Source organism: Rhamphochromis sp. 'chilingali', assembly GCF_963969265.1.
Source record: "Rhamphochromis sp. 'chilingali' genome assembly, chromosome: 3".
Lineage (NCBI taxonomy): Eukaryota > Metazoa > Chordata > Actinopteri > Cichliformes > Cichlidae > Rhamphochromis > Rhamphochromis sp. 'chilingali'.
This window is the reverse complement of record NC_137931.1, coordinates 24,100,081-24,117,210: the sequence shown is the minus strand read 5'-3', so window position 1 is coordinate 24,117,210 and position 17,130 is coordinate 24,100,081. Positions and strand designations below refer to the sequence as shown.

The 17,130-nt window shown below is 42.2% G+C and overlaps 1 protein-coding gene across 4 annotated transcripts in view; it reads left to right on the top strand.

Moving 5' to 3' along the window:
• LOC308394589 (receptor tyrosine-protein kinase erbB-4-like) overlaps window positions 1-17,130 on the top strand; it is a 388,448-nt gene that overhangs the window by 271,704 nt on the left and 99,614 nt on the right. For all 4 annotated transcript variants that reach the window (XM_080878981.1, XM_080878979.1, XM_080878980.1 and 1 more), the window contains exons 6-13: window positions 554-672; window positions 1,423-1,564; window positions 2,278-2,391; window positions 5,287-5,413; window positions 9,090-9,163; window positions 9,917-10,007; window positions 12,301-12,506; window positions 15,766-15,898. In XM_080878981.1, coding sequence (XP_080735107.1) covers window positions 554-672; window positions 1,423-1,564; window positions 2,278-2,391; window positions 5,287-5,413; window positions 9,090-9,163; window positions 9,917-10,007; window positions 12,301-12,506; window positions 15,766-15,898 — 1,006 coding nt within the window. The remainder of the gene's footprint in view (window positions 1-553; window positions 673-1,422; window positions 1,565-2,277; window positions 2,392-5,286; window positions 5,414-9,089; window positions 9,164-9,916; window positions 10,008-12,300; window positions 12,507-15,765; window positions 15,899-17,130) is intronic.

Here is a 17,130-nt window from a genome sequence, read left to right as displayed (position 1 = left end):
GAATCAGAACAGTTGGACGGCGTCTTTGGCCAATTGACTCGCTTGGCTGAAAGCACCCATTGTATAAACACTGATATGGCGAATCTGTGAGATTCAGTAAATTTTTTCCAAACTTTATGTATCTAGGGAAAACCAACTGGGTTTCCACAAGCAAAGCTCCCCCTTAGATTCATTCCTGGACGCTGTCAAACACTATTTTCAGCTGTTCGGTCTCTAAGCTGAAGCTTCGGAGCAGTTAGAGGAGAAGAGTCCTCTTCAAGGGTTTCCAAGGAGGTTCTTGAGACAGAAGACAGTGCTTCATGTTTTTAAAGTACGTCTGTGCTTTCTAGGCAGTGACTCTGTGGTCGCAAACCAACTTGGCTGACCTTTAGGTTGCTGAAGCCCCAAATTTCTTCCTGCCTACATGCGACTGTGAGCAGTTGTGACTAGAGAGGAAGGTTGAGCGTGGTGGTATTGTCTCTCTTTATGAGTGTGAATGTATGTAGATGTGTGTGCGTGTCTGTGTGTGTGTGTGCCAGACCTTTAAAATTCAGTCTTTCTACTTCCGTTGCAGTGACAAAAACGGTGTGTGCAGAGCAGTGTGACGGTCGATGCTTCGGGCCTTACGTCAGCGACTGCTGCCATCGCGAATGCGCCGGCGGCTGCTCCGGCCCCAAGGACACGGACTGCTTTGTACGTCTCACACACACACACACACACACACACACACACACACACACACACACACACACACACACACACACACACTTTCTCACTCTTTAACTCTCTTTACTTCTTTTATTTCTGCCTTCAACACACACGTACAGTGACCAAAAAAGAAAGAAAGAAAATCATCCTATCTACACTCATCCTTCTTCCCATTCCACATCTTTTGTCCAACATCTGTTTGCCATCCTCCCCGCCCGAAAATGATCCACTTTGTTTACCTGCTGATAAATTGTTTGTCATTTTATGGTGCTGTAAACATCTTCCACAGCGGCGCTCTTTAAAGGACAAATTGGGGATTCTGTGTCATAATTAATATCCCTTTTATCACCTCAAGTTCTACCTTTTTCCTCAAACTGGTGCATGACTTCCCTGCACATGCTGACAGGGATGATATTGTAGTTGTAATTCACAGAAAGGCTCATCCAATTCAATTACTGCTGTTTCCGCCTGTGGCCACAGACGACAAATCACTTAAGAGGTTTATGGGAAAACATTTCACCATTTACATCATGGCTGTGGATCAATGGCTCCAATTTTTCTCCCATTTGGCGTTCAAAGAGACAAAGGAGGGCCGCATGATTCGCATGTCACAATCCCACGTAAAAATGAAATGCTGCTGTAATACTCTTTCGCTCATGGTGACTTATGCAGGAAAATCACAGCCCTCCCCATTTGCCTTCAACCTAGCTCACTGCGGTTGTATTCCCTCTGCAGGCTTGCACCAATTTCAACGACAGCGGGGCCTGCGTGACCCAGTGCCCTCAGCCCTTTGTGTACAACCCGACGTCCTTCCAGTTAGAGCACAACCCCAGGGCGAAATACACCTATGGAGCCTTCTGTGTCAAGAAATGTCCACGTAAGTCTGCACCTAGTTCTCAGCGAACGCAGTGCACATCCAAGCAGCTGCAAAATGATCTGGTGTGTGTGCCATTACACAACGCTACGCCGCAATAACATAGATGCTGATAATAACGCTCGTAAATAAGTCTTTGTTTTTTGTTTTTTAGAATCTGTGCTGGCGTCTGTTGATGAGTCATTTATCCCCTGTCAATCCTGAAATTGGACCCCAGGCAATTATTTCAAGTCAAGATAGATTACTCAAACATAAATCAAACATAAATAAAGTGTGTATCTCAATCAGCTAGTTGCTATGCCATCTGCTTCAGCTTCTGGCAGCTGAAAAAGCTTAGCTCGTTCTGTCATGGATGTGCAGTTATGGTAGTGAAATATTTCAGCGAACGTGCATTAAAATTTGAGTGACATGAAGAGACTGCACGTTCGACTTCTACTGATCATCAGATGATCATACCACAGTATGGCTTTCCTGTTTCTGCAACCAAGTACTTAGCTAATTCATTACTGTTTCTCATTGATATAGACCATTAGTTTTGATCATTACACAAATGTGATTAAAATACAATCAGTTTCATACAATTAGAGGGGTCCTTCCAGGAATGTGCTTTGATTTTTATAGTATTATATTTCAAATTTACTGTAGGGGGTTGTATGCGGTATGCTAAAAGACTGGTGAAGTCCTCTAATTCAGATTTTTGCTGCTTTTTCTATCAGATAACTTTGTCGTGGACCACAGCTCCTGTGTGAGAGCATGTCCCAGCAACAAGATGGAAGTGGAGGAGAACCGGATTAAAATGTGCATCCCTTGCACAGACATCTGTCCAAAAGGTAAACCCAAGCAGCGATTTCTGAAAATAAAGTGCGAAATATATAGTTCCTTCAGTCAACTTGTGCTGAATGTCATATTAAAGTGTTTCATGCCTGTTAAACACGGTGGACCAGTTCTGTGAGTCAAACTACTGAAGTAGAAGCCTAGCATACACCTAGCAGGGAAGTTACTAATTAAACAAAATGAAACTTAAACCTAAAGGAAATACATAAACAGGAAAGTTACAAAACAATTTGCATTGCCTTTTGGAGACAAAAGTGCTAACATTAGCTTATAGCTTAGCAAACCACCCTCTGGCTCTAAAAAAACAAGGTAGCAAAAGCTGCAATTCTAAAGTTATAGGTATAAAGCATATACAAATCTGTGGATAAACCAGGTGATTTCAGCAAGAATATCTTTAATTTCCTGTATGGAGAAACACAAGAGGGACCATAGAGTAAATAATGACAGAGCAAGATCTGACCTACACAGTCATTTTCAGTCAAAACAGAAGCTAGAGCAGCTGTTCGTCATAAATTCTCTATGCACTTGTAATGCAAGATTTTTCAGCTTTTGTTGTGCAAAGCGACCACAGTTAATTGCTCAAAAGCTTATTCTGTAATAGGTTCAGGTCTATGATTTGTCAACTGTTCCCCTAATCAGTCGCCAGAAGTAAAAAAATAATAACCATATTTCTATCCCAAGGGAAAAATTCCCCAATCAAGTAGTTGCTTGAGATTGGCAGTTGCTATGAAACTGATTGCTAATGTCCCAATCATGAAGCCATAGAGACCAGTCAGTGATGCAACCACACTGAAAACCACCAGCAAAATGCTGCGATTGCTCATAGTTTCAATGGAAGATGCAAACTTGTCTGCAAACACTCACCAACTACTCTCTCAGCAGCAGTGAAACTATGAAAACTGATCCAAACCAGAAAATGAGAACATTTGTCTTCAAAGTAAAAGTTGTGGCTTTAGCAATGTGTTGATGGCAGCAGGGAAACACAACTTTTACTGTGACCTCAGAGGGTTTCCATTTACTTGTGGGGATCTCGTTTTGCTCATGCTTGGACAGCAGTTGGACAGTTTTTATATATAATGCTGCAACTTCCATGCAAACTATGGTCAACTGCAGCAATCTGCTTTCAACAAAGGTGATCCCAAGGAGGACTTTGGTTTCGCACCCTCCAACAACCACACACCAAGCCATCAAGGAGTGCACCAACTGGTCTCTAAGCCTGTGTGACTGAGACCTAAGATGGATGTTTGAAAAGTGTGGCCAAGGTATATTTCTGTCTCATGGTTTCTCATGGTTTCATATTAATTGACACTTGGAGTAACTCATAAGTCACCCTGGGGTGTTTTATTGCCCGTTGGCCTGGGTAGTTTTGGTTTAGGCTGTCAAATTTGTGCTGTTGAATGGATAAACCATGAAAATGAGCAGATTTTTATCTATTTATTATGATAGCATAACAATAATGTACAGGTATAATGTGCAAATCAAACAAAGTGAAGTGATAATCCAGTTTGATTCTCATTTTTCCCCCTGCTTCTACGGCTACCAGGCTCACTGCACTGCATTTACTGTATGTACAAGAGCTTATGCAGTTAAAACATTTTAATCTAATAGCTTTATGCTAACAGTGATGATACCAAATCGACACGAGCCCAGAGGAATCACTTAAAAAGCTTTATATAAGAAATGTAATTTATTTTCACGGGAGGCAGCTTAGCTTTTTTTATGTTACCGTGAATGTACTTACAGCTCAGATATTGATTCCAGCGACCCTTCCAAAATCAACATCTTCTTTCCTGTATGAGCCACGCCGTGCAGTGCTCACATCTGTAACATTCTCAGCAATGCAGTAAACTTTATCTCATTTTATTAATGAAGTCTTCTCTAAACCTTCCATATTGTTGATTTCAAACATTAATAGTTAGGTCCTAACGCAAAATTAATCTCTGCGCATTTCATTAAAGGGGCTTTGGCTACATGACACTCATTTTCTCTTATCACTGCAATGTGTATCCAGTGCATACTCATTACATCCTGTTGGAAGTTAAATATGGCATAAATGAAGGTCACGTGTTTGATCCCCACAACAGTCGACATGGTAATTAACACAAAATAGTCTCATAATGAGAAACTGCTCCTACCTGCTCAGTAATTACAAGTCATTTTGCTGGAAGACCGTCTGCTAAATGCCTAAAATGGCTAATGTGAAATTAAACAGCATTACTTCAGTTCAATACAGAGGATTAGCCCCGTCATCACATTGTTCTCACAAAGGTAACTGATCTGACCTCTCTCTTACGGAGGCAAGGCAACAGTGTTTTTCTTCAGGTTCCATGTATGGGCTGTGGCATCCATTGATTGGCTAATCCCTTGATTACATCGTCACATAGCAGGGAGGGGTTAATGAGGGATAGCCCAAAGAACTGTGGGAAATGATAACAAATTAACATTTCAGATATCGCGTTGGCTGGTATAAATCACTATCAAAAACTGGTTACACCACTTAATGCCAGCCTTATTCATCATCCCCTCCGCCTCTGTCAGAAATACTTGGCTCACACTAGACCGCAAGTCTAATTAATGCAGATGTAATGAATTCATTATAGGGAGGAATTGGCTGTGGATTGGCCCATGCTTTCATCAAAGGAATTCCAATGCATGGAGAGGGGCCATGGCCTTTCATGCACACCCAAAAGCAGGACCATATTTTCATAAAAGAGTATGAAACATTACAGTGACAAATGGCCAGTGGTCATTTCTCAAAATTAGGCCTTTGCAATATACAGGGACTTCAGATATGCATTAAAGTAGGTAAATTCTCCATTGCTAAAGCAGCTAAAATGGTCATTTAAGTAGTATTTTTAACTAATTGTGTGTTTCGATGTTTGTTGTTTCAGTGTGTGACGGTATAGGAACAGGAAGCCTGCAGTCAGCTCAAACAGTGGACGCCAGCAATATTGATAAATTTGTCAACTGCACCAAAATCAATGGCAACCTCATCTTTCTCATTACTGGCATTAAAGGGTGAGTGCCACTCACACTCAGTGATTTCACACAAGTTTTTGTTAAGCATATTTGATGGAGCACACACATAAAAAAGATTTGTTTTTACTTTTTTATGTGTCATACAATTTCAGAACTTCTAGATTAACATGCACAAACAAATTTTATCTGTCTATGTGGTTTTTTTCTATGATTTTTTTTAAAACTAGAAGGTGTCAAACTGTACATTCTTTGAATTACTGAGGTTTGATAATCAGTTTTTCTTTTCTGGGAAATTCATCTGCTTTGGCAAAAAAGTAACTGCCATACAGAACAAGAAGTTTGGATCCAGATGTCTTCTGGCATCCCCATTGTCCCCACTGATGACCTTGGTGATGGAATGGGTTGGACTGATACTTATATAGTGCTTTTCCACTCAGAGCACTTTCAATAAGCATCATTCACCCAGCCACACAAGTTCATGCAAGTGCTTTTTTTCCATGCCTACGCACTTTTGACCTAGCATTCACTTGCTCATACTCCTTTCGATGTATTGGGGATTCAGTGTCTTGCTCTGAAATACAGGTTGGAAGAGTCAAGGTTTTTAGCAGATGACCTGCTCCACCTTCTGAACCACGGCCGGCCCCAATACCCATTGGGTTCTTAAATTGGGTGCGGTGAAGATGGTGTCTAGTACACAGTTTGGTCTACTGACGAGTCATATAGATGCTTTAAAGCGCTTGAGCTGAAGGCAACTAGGGATTCTTGAAGACATTTTACTTCACGTGTTAAGCGTTATTAGCTGAAAAAGAATGGACAAGAGTTGAAATGTCTTCAAGAGCCTAAAAGAAGTCCAGTTGTCTTGGACTCAAGCACTTTATCTCACACTCATATACACACACGCAGACACACACACATCTCCATTGCACTGTATCGTCCTGTTCTGTCTATTGTTGCACTGTCTTGTCTTGTTCATTTTTGCTGTTTTTATATATTGCACTTTGCGTAGGCCTGTGTTTGTCCGTTCAAATTCAAATTCAAATTCAAATTTTATTTGTCACGTACACAGTCATACACAGTACGATATGTAGTGAAATGCTTGGACAACTGCTCGTGACCTAAAGAAAACAAAAAAGGAAAAGGCTATGAATAAGATAGGAAATAAATATGAAAAAATAAAAAGGGTAAATTTAACTAGGAAGGAATAAAATATAAATTAAGGTTAAAAATGAAATAACTGTACAACACAAATTAGAATGAAGGGTAAATTTAACTGGGAAGAATAAGATAAAATATATAAATTAAAGTTGAAAATAAAATAACTGTACAACAAAATACACAATACACAATATAGAACTATATAAGAATGTATGAAGAAATCTAAATATAAATAAATATATACACAATAACAGCAGCTGTACAAGTATTAACCGGAAATGAAGAATATAGTGACCAGTGTTGTGCAAAACCAAAGTCCAGAAAGTCCAGTGTGTGTGTAAGAACCATATGTGTGGGTCAGTACTGTGTGGTGGTGTGATTGAGAGACCGTATCGCCTGAGGGAAGAAGCTCCTCCTCAGTCTCTCTGTGTTGGTCTTCAGGGAGCGGAATCGCTTTCCTGACCTCAGCAGAGAGAACAGTCTGTTGTTGGGATGGCTGAGGTCCTTCATGATCTTCCTGGCCTTGGTCCAGCACCGCCTGCTGTAGATTGAGTGCAGGTCAGGGAGCTCGGAGCGGATGGTGCGCTCAGCTGACCGCACAACCCTCTGTAGAGCTCGTCTGTCCTGCATGGTGCTGTTCCCGAACCAGGTTAAGATGTTTCCCGCCAGGATGCTCTCTATGGTGCAGGAGTAAAAGTTCCTGAGCACCTTGGAGGGCAGTTGGAAGTCTTTCAAGCGTCTGAGGTGGTAGAGACGCTGTCGGGCCTTTTTCACCACGGTGTTGATGTGACAGGACCATGACAGGTCCTGCGTGATGTGAACTCCGAGGTATTTGAAGCTGTCCACTCTCTCCACTGGGCACTCATTGATGACGGGGGTCTGGTAGTTACTCTCCTGCTTAGTGCTGAAGTCCACTATCAGCTCCTTTGTCTTACTGACGTTTAGAAGGAGGTTGTTCCTCTGGCACCAGTTCTCCAGATTCCTAATCTCCTTCAGGTAGGCCGTCTCGTTGTTATCAGAGATCAGGCCCACCACGACGGTGTTGTCATCAAACTTGATGATGGTGGTGGAGCTGGTAGTGGCCACACAGTCATATGTGTACAAAGAGTACAGCAGGGGGCTCAGAACACACCCCTGGGGGGCGCCAGTGCTGAGAGTGGTGGAGGCTGAGACATGTCCGCCCATCCTTACTGCCTGTGGTCTGCCAGTTAGGAAGTTGGAGATCCACTGACACATAGATGAGCTGAGTCCCAGATGCTCCAGCTTGGTGGTGAGTGTGGAGGGAATTATGGTGTTAAATGCAGAGCTGTAGTCTATGAAGAGCATTTTAACATAATTCCCCCTTCTAGTGTCCAAGTGAGTGAGTGATGTGTGGAGGAGATGAGAGATGGCATCGTCTGTGGAACGATTTGGACGGTAAGTGAACTGTAGTGGGTCCAGTGTGTCTGGTAGTGAAGAAATGATGAAGTCTCTGACCAGGCGTTCAAAGCACTTCATCACTACTGAGGTGAGGGCTACAGGGCGATAGTCATTGAGAGAAGCAGGGTGGGGTTTCTTCGGGACAGGAACAATGATGGACTCTTTGAAGCATGTGGGGATCACCGACTGAGATAAAGAGATGTTGAATATCTCAGTGAACACAGGAACTAGCTGGTATGCGCAGTCTCTTAGGATACGACCTGGGATGCCGTCTGGTCCTGCTGCTTTCCTGGTGTTCACTCTCTTGAAGGCTCTCCTTACTTCATGCTCGGAGATGACGAGCACGTTTTCGGTGCTGGCAGTATCTTCCTGTCTGCAGCCGTTAGCGCCGCTAACACTAGCATTGTTGGAGACCTTAGCTGCAGCCTCGAAGCGAGCATAGAAAGTGTTCAGCTCGTCTGCCAGAGTCACGGCCGCGTTCGTCATACCGGTTGTTGGTGCTTTATAGTCCGTTATTGTCCTTAGTCCCCGCCACAGGCTCCTAGAGTCACTCTGTTGGAGTTGTGACTCTAGTTTCCTCCCGTAGCGCTGCTTCGCCTCTTTCACCGCCCTCCGCACGTTATATGTCATATGTAGCACCAGGGTCTCAGAGGAACGCTGTCTCATTTCACTCTGTACTGTGCCACTGTATGGTTGAAATGACTATAAAAGCCACTTGAACTTGAACTTTAGCTCATCATACTGAGTGACTGAGACTCTGTACAGACATACTGTACTTTTGCCTTCAAGTCGATCCCTACAAGTGACCACATTCTAGTTATGCATAGTTAATAAACCCACTGTTGGGGTACTATGTAGGAGCAGCAATATGTGCAGTTTTACTGAAGGACAACATAGGCTTCACTACATGGATGAAAACTTTACACACAAAACCACTGCACATGGAGAAAAAAAGAGAGCAGTGAAGGTCAGGGAGCGCTCTTACCTTGTCAGATACTCTTAACAGCATCCTGAGGACAGAATGATTATAAATCATAATTTGGCTATCGGCTTTAGTTGGCTTAAAAACCTTAATGAAACGTTCATTTATAAAGCCTTGCTTTAGCAACATAGACTTATTATGCTTTATACTTCTCTTCAGGGATATGTATCACGGTATTGGGCCTTTGGACCCTGAGCGCCTCAACGTGTTCCGCACCGTGAAAGAGATCACAGGTAAGACGGCCTCACTTGGAAACACTGAATACAAGAAGAATTACAGGGTGTGTTTGTGCATGCGGCCGTGTGAATTATTTGGCCTCTAAAGTAGTGAAAGAAAGCTTTAAGAGGACAGCAGATTTTTGCCAGTAAGCTCAAAAAGGAGCTCTGGTGCATATAATGTTATTGTGTGTGTGCAATATCTCCATAGTTATACGTTCTTTCACTGTGTGCTGCTGCTGCTGTGTGCATCCTTGTGTGTGTACTTATTCATTAGCTATTAGAGGCCTTAAGGGATGAGCAATACCTCGTATACAAACCCTTTTGTCATATTAAACCGCGACTTGCAGTTGAGCCAAACAGCTAATGGAGTGAAACTGCATTTTCATAATGAAAACCTAAGCAATAAGAAAGAGCAATGGCCATTCTATCCCAGCCATTTCCTGCTCCTATCCCTTTTAATGTCATTTCCACAGATGCTGATTTGATATAATCTGTCATTAAAGGCAACCAGACAAATTGTGCAGAATATTAAATCCATTCTTTTAATTAGCAATATTAAATATTAAATATTGTCTTCTGCAAGCGTATTTCCTACAAAGAAAAGGGTTTCTTGCTTGAACTTCAGAGCAGCTCCGTGATCTGAAACTTTGGATGTAGGCAACAGAAGGGTTTTTATCCGTTGCTCATTATTTTTGTGCTCCTTCATCAAATACCGCCACATACTAATTAGCACATGTTCAACCACTTTGCCTGACATGTCTTCTTTAGGTTACCTCAACATCCAATCCTGGCCTGAAAACATGACAGATCTTAGTGTTTTTTCCAGCCTGGCTACCATTGGAGGCAGAGCTCTTTACAGGTATGTTTGCAGGCATGCCCACACTAACTTTCTTCTGTCCATCCATGGATTTTCTTCCACTTATCCATTTCAGGGCCGAGAGACTAGATTCACCAGATTGCCAGGCTGTTACAGGGCTAACACATAAAGACAGATAGCCAGTCCTGTTCACAGTTAAACCTACAGCCAGTGTAACCAGAATTTGAAGGCAGGACCTTCTTGCTATGACCTGACGCGATACCACGCTGCCAAAATTGGACCATTGCAGGATAAATCATTTGGGTGCACTTACACTTTCCTTCTAACCATTGGAAGGCTTCCCTGTGAGTAAACTACGGTAGCTGCCCCAAGAAGGCATTTAACTATCTCTGAGTATTGTTCACAACAGAGGAGCAGGTGGATTGTAAAAAGTTGGATTGTTGGGATGTCAGCAGTAACGTGGGTATTGTACTGGACTATTGTGGTGAAGAGAGACAGTTTCCAAATCACCAGCCAATATATATCCAACCCTCACATATGGTCTGGGGTAGTCACTAAAAGAATACATCTGTTAAATGCTGGAATTAGTTTCCTTTGTAAGGTGGTTGGCTGTACCTTAGAAATAGAGTGAGGAGCCCAGACATCCACAGGGAGCTGGGAGTAGGGCCACTCCTCTTTTGCATTGAAAGGAGCCAACTGTATTGGGTTTGGGCTTCCAATCATGATGCATCCTGGACAAAAGCTCTTAGAGGTTTTCCAGCAAAGCCCAGGTGGGAAGACACCTTTTAAGACCCATATTTACATCTCATCTGGAAAATGTCTAAGACAGAACAAGGATGTCTATAATATCCTGTTTGCCCACGTAACAAAACTGGATGGATGTTGCAGGTTTGCAAATGCGTGCGTCTGAGCGAGATCAGTAAAGAGGAAACACTGCAATATCACCGCTTTCTGCTCATTCATTACTGAGGAGTAATAATAAATTCCACAAAGCTATACAGCATACATTTAAATAAATTAAAATAAAGCCATTATACTCACTTAACTCCAGAGGGATTGTTCATATTACACTTGTCTATAGACAAAATGCTTGTGAAATAAATGTAGTCAAACTTTTCTTTCCTTTCTGATCGTTGAAAATGAAACAGATGCTTAAAATGATAAGACTCCGGGACGATATCAACATATTTGCATGTCAGAATATTCCGAATAATTGATGAAACGTCTGTATGTGACAACATCCCACCTTGATACACCTTGAATTGAGTTGCTATGGCATCTAATATGCTGTTTGATGCATGCAACTTTTCAAAAATTGTAGACCAGTGTTATCAGCTGCCCTTGTCAAGGAGAGACCTCGTAGGCTGCAAAATGATGTCACAATTCTGCAGAAATAACCATGTTTGAAGCCTGCAGCTAAATTATAGTATTTCTATCTTTGCCAAAGAGGTTATGTGATTGGTTTGTGCTGGCTGTCTGTTAGCAAAATTACTCAAAATAGTGATGCACAGATTTGCATTTGCCAGAAGAAGGACTTAGCTCAGCTGGTTCCTGGATTCTTTAGAGAAAAGTTGGCAAAATTGGCCATTTCGAGCATTTTATGGTCTTTTTTCCGAGAGCATCATCTAATTTCCTGCTGTTTCCTCTTTTCGGATGCTCGCCGTTGGAGCTGGTGAGCCACCGGCAGGTTTTTGCTCACAGAAGCTCTTTGAAGCGCTGTTGTCACACAGCTTTGATTTGCCCTGTTTTGATAACAGGTTCTGTGTTTGCTTGCAAGTGACAGATTCGAGAGAGATAGTGCTGCAGAGTCAAAGGAGGTCCAGTCGTGTTTTGTAAATGCCCATGATGTACATGTAGCTCAGCAGTGCTCGAGTACAAGTCCGAGCTGGAGAAACCTTCTGCATCTGCAAAAGTTTCTTTATGTCTGGTATTTCTTTTTTTTTCTAACATTACATTTTTAATAGGAGTTTTTTTTTCTCTAGCTTTACGTGACTTCTTGTTCTTCTTTTGTCTGACTCTTAGCTTAACTCTTAATCCATTTTCCCTTTCTCCCCTCATTACTGTTCCTCTCCATCATATATTTTCATCCCACCCTCTAACCTTGTCTTTTCCTTTCCTTCCCCCCCCCCCTCCTAAACCCTCAATTACTCCTTCATCCTACTTTCTCTTCTTCCATCTTGTTAAAATTGCTTTCCAAATCTTCTTGTGTGCTTCCAACTATTTCTTTTAAATTTGTTATTTCTCTCTGATTTCCTTTCTTCTCCCTACTCGTCCCCTCTACCCCTTCTCCCTTTGCCATGACTCATTTCCTTTTCTATTCTCTCTTCTCTTTCAGTGGAAGTGGTATTTCTCTTTTGATCTTGAAGCAGCGTTGGATCTCCTCACTCCAGTTCCAGTCGTTGAGTGAGATCAGCGCCGGGAACGTCTACATCTTCAACAACAGCCGCCTCTGCTTCTATAACACTATCAACTGGACGTCGCTATTTAGGACCCCGAGCCAAAAAGTCCTCGTCCGTAACAACCAAGATCCAAAGGAGTGCAGTGAGTAGATGTGGTGTTAAGACTATTAAAGTTTTTAGCTTTTGCAGACCTCTGCACCTTCTGAGGGAGGAATCAGAGTTTAAGCAATATTGCATCATTACGCAGTGTCTTAGCTGCATAATTAATCCAAAATGGTTCAAATTTTGATGCCAAAGTAGGGTTCTGAATAGTTTTTAAACCTTTCAAGAACTCCTGCTCTCCTGTTTTTTCCTCCACGTAATCGTACTGAGTGTTTCAGGAGGGGTGTGAGCAGCACCACTCAGAAACTGTAGTTTTATTGCATTTTGATCAGAAAGGAAAGAAAAGTTTGACTACATTTATTTCACAAGCATTTTGTCTATAGACAAGTGTAATATGAACAATCCCTCTGGAGTTAAGTGAGTATAATGGCTTTATTTTAATTTATTTAAATGTATGCTGTATAGCTTTGTGGAATTTATTATTACTCCTCAGTAATGAATGAGCAGAAAGCGGTGATATTGCAGTGTTTCCTCTTTACTGATCTCGCTCAGACGCACGCATTTGCAAACCTGCAACATCCATCCAGTTTTGTTACGTGGGCAAACAGGATATTATAGACATCCTTGTTCTGTCTTAGACATTTTCCAGATGAGATGTAAACATGGGTCTTAAAAGGTGTCTTCCCACCTGGGCTTTGCTGGAAAACCTCTAAGAGCTTTTGTCCAGGATGCATCATGATTGGAAGCCCAAACCCAATACAGTTGGCTCCTTTCAATGCAAAAGAGGAGTGGCCCTACTCCCAGCTCCCTGTGGATGTCTGGGCTCCTCACTCTATTTCTAAGGTACAGCCAACCACCTTACAAAGGAAACTAATTCCAGCATTTAACAGATGTATTCTTTTAGTGACTACCCCAGACCATATGTGAGGGTTGGATATATATTGGCTGGTGATTTGGAAACTGTCTCTCTTCACCACAATAGTCCAGTACAATACCCACGTTACTGCTGACATCCCAACAATCCAACTTTTTACAATCCACCTGCTCCTCTGTTGTGAACAATACTCAGAGATAGTTAAATGCCTTCTTGGGGCAGCTACCGTAGTTTACTCACAGGGAAGCCTTCCAATGGTTAGAGGGAAAGTGTAAGTGCACCCAAATGATTTATCCTGCAATGGTCCAATTTTGGCAGCGTGGTATCGCGTCAGGTCATAGCAAGAAGGTCCTGCCTTCAAATTCTGGTTACACTGGCTGTAGGTGGTTTGGGCATCTGACTAGGATGCCTCCTGGGTGAGGTGTTACATGCCATTCTACGAGGAGGCCCTGAGGTAGACCAAGGACATGCTGGAGAGATTACATCTCTCTCTGTTGACCAGCATAAACCCCACATAAACTGGAGAAGGTGGCTGGGGGGTGAGAGGTTTGGGTTTCAGCCAGTCCCAGACAAAAGGCAGAAGATAGATGTATGGATGAGGGAGTGACTGAAAAAGTGGATGATTTAACCACAGCCACACAATATACTAAAAGAGAGAGAAAAAAACAGCAGCCAGAGGCACAAGAAAAGGGAAAACAGTAGGAATGAGACTAAACGACAGCCATAGCCATGGTACCATTAGCACTCTAATTACCTCTACCCCAGTATTACACACTGACTTGGCCAATTTCATGGGAACTGTCATGCCTTAAAGGTATGTTAAGTATAATGCTTGCAATGGGAAGTGGAGGCGTGATGGAATGAACAACAGGCAAATAAAGGGACATATTGCTCATATGATTCCACAATACCCAGGGTAATGAGCTTATTTATAATATTTGTGAGGATTTGTTAGAGGTGGTTGCCACTAAAGCTTTCTGTGTCTGAGATGGAGATAACTAAGCCGCCATAGTTTATCACGGTCCTGCCACACTGCGGTTCATATCATTAGCCAGTTAATGAGTACGGTGTGTGTATTAGAGATCGATCGATGGCACCTTACACAGGTCTCTTCATTAGGCTCAACCCACTGTCTACGATTGACTGTTCTCCTGTTGACAAAGGGTTTGGCCCCCACCAGGCGACACTCCCGGGGATATGTGTGTCACTCAGCGATTGAGTGTGATGAGCATTATTGATTGTTGTGGTTCAACAGGAAAGGGTGGGGGGGTTACAATTATAGTGGATGTGTTCTTTAATGGCAGAGATGTGGGGGAATACCAATGTTTACTCACTCAGGTGGGCAGAAACATACAGCAGTTTGAGCTTCCGATAGCTGTAGAAAAAAATATATAAATGCAGTCCATTTACAAGCACTGACTTATCTCCTAGGCATGAATACAGAATAGATATACACACATTGCTACATTTATACACTTATAATTTGGGACAGGCAGCAATGTTATAGACATCTTAAAGAAAAGACATTCTGCCAATGAAGTCTGTGGGTTCCCCAAGAATCAACACTGACTTTCGACAGTCTTGTGATCCATTTCGCCAACTTTTTTCATCTTGTGCCACCAAGGGGTCAAAGATGAAAATGTGTTAATGTCTGTAACTTTTGCACCATTCTTAATTTTTAGATTGAGAAGACAATTGCATCAATTATTGGAACAAACCGAGTTCAGAGGACTGTACAACCAATTTTATGTTGTTAAAAAAATAACACAAATGATCTTCAGGTATACATATGTCCCTGCTATCAAAATAGGAGGCAGAGTTGCCATACAGGAAGTGACGTGAGCAACACTTCTATCAAGCCAAACATTGGTGATCCTAGGACCCAGTTCTTGCAATTGCATTTCACTTTTCACAGTCTCACTGTTTATTGCAACAATACTAGCAAAAGCCACCAACTACTTAACAATCATTGGGGAATACATGTTTTTCCTTCATGTCCACTGGTTGCTAACCAGTTGCCAACCAGTTTCTAGGTCTGTGCTGCAGGACCCTAATTTGTTTAGTACTGATATGTGTAGAGATGTTTAATAAAACTGTTAAGCACTTTGGTAGAACTTGAGAATTTTAAAGTTATTTTTGTGTACAAGAGGACAAAATATAGTGCCTGTATCTGATCGTACTGTGGCGTATCCCAAGACACAGACATTTCGAGGTGTTACGTAACCACAATATATAACTGATATATAATTGATAGCTGATAGCCAGACCAAGGATCATCAAAGATATAAGCTGGATATTAGCCACATACACACTTAACAGGTGATCGTACCCCAACACTTGTTTAATGTGTTGACACCAAACATCCTCCCTGTTGTCTTTAAAAGAAAATTATACTATTTTGACCATTTGAACATTCTCCTCACAGTCCAACAACGAATGGTGTGTGACCGAATGTGTTCGGACGATGGCTGTTGGGGACCAGGGCCAGACCAGTGCCTCTCTTGCCGATATTTCAAGCGAGGCCGTACCTGCGTTCAGTCCTGCAACCTTTTTGATGGGTGAGTAGTCGATTCATTCAGTAAAAGTCCTTTCCTTCCTCTGACACATTCTGAGCAAATGTTGTACGTGGGTCTGGAAATATCTTTGAGTAGATCTGACTTAAACTGTGAAAGAATAAAAAAAAACCAACACATTTCTGATCATTGTGGTCCCAGGAAGCTGGATTAATTCCTCAGCAAACAGCCATACGTGACAAGCAGCAGAAATAAAATCAATTTAAACTGTTTTAATGCATGAAAATGAAGTCAAAACATCCTCAAGGGCTCTGGAGGAGGAGAGTCTAATTGCTGATTGGCATGAATGTAATGAGATGAACCAATAAGGAATTTTACAGTGCGAACAGTCAGAGGAACATTTGGCTGCATATTACACCCACTGTCCAAACTCAATTTAAGTATACACCATTGTTGAAGCACATTTCATTTCAAATCACCCATTTGGACTGACAGACATGAGTGTTTACTGCACTGAGCAGGAAAATGAAGCAAGCTGTTTCCGAGTGTCCTCACAATCCACTGATCTTCGCTGTGAGTAATTGCATTCAGGTCATCCCTCTATGTTGCCAAGAGGCACATCAAAAAGATCACTGCCAACTCACCTGGGGAGAAACCCTCCTTTGTAGACGTAGTTTCCAGCCTTTTTCTTGCTGTTCTTGAATGAACGGGGAGATGCTGTGAATCGCAACACTTGAAAGCATCCATCTAAAATAAGACTGTACCGGCAGCATCTGCCACAAGATAAATATGACTTTTCTTCCAAGCGGTGTGATGTCAGGCTCGTGTTTTCCTCAGGGGAAGAGGAGAGCGCGTGTGTAAGTGTGTATGAGAGCGAGCAACCCTCGGTCATGTTGACTTGTTGCTGGTCCTTTCCTGCGCCGTTTGTGGGAGGGAAGCTTTGAAGTTGCCGGGGAAAACAGCTCATAGCGAAGGCTTTGAAGAAGACGAGGAAAGGCGCATGGCAGGGAGCGGCTGAACCACACTTGTTTCCAATACTGTAAATACAGTCAGTCACAGTGAGGAAATGCAAGCAATATTCAACAGGCCCACTTTTTGTTTTGAGTCACTGGCCTGACTTGTGGAATCAGAACATCCATAACCCAAAGGCCTGGTGTAAGAAGTGTCTACCTACCAACAAAGAGTGCTGAGTTGGTATTTACTTGCTTTTACAGTGGGGCAAAAAAGTATTTAGTCAGCCACCGATTGTGCAAGTTCCCCCACCTAAAATGATGACA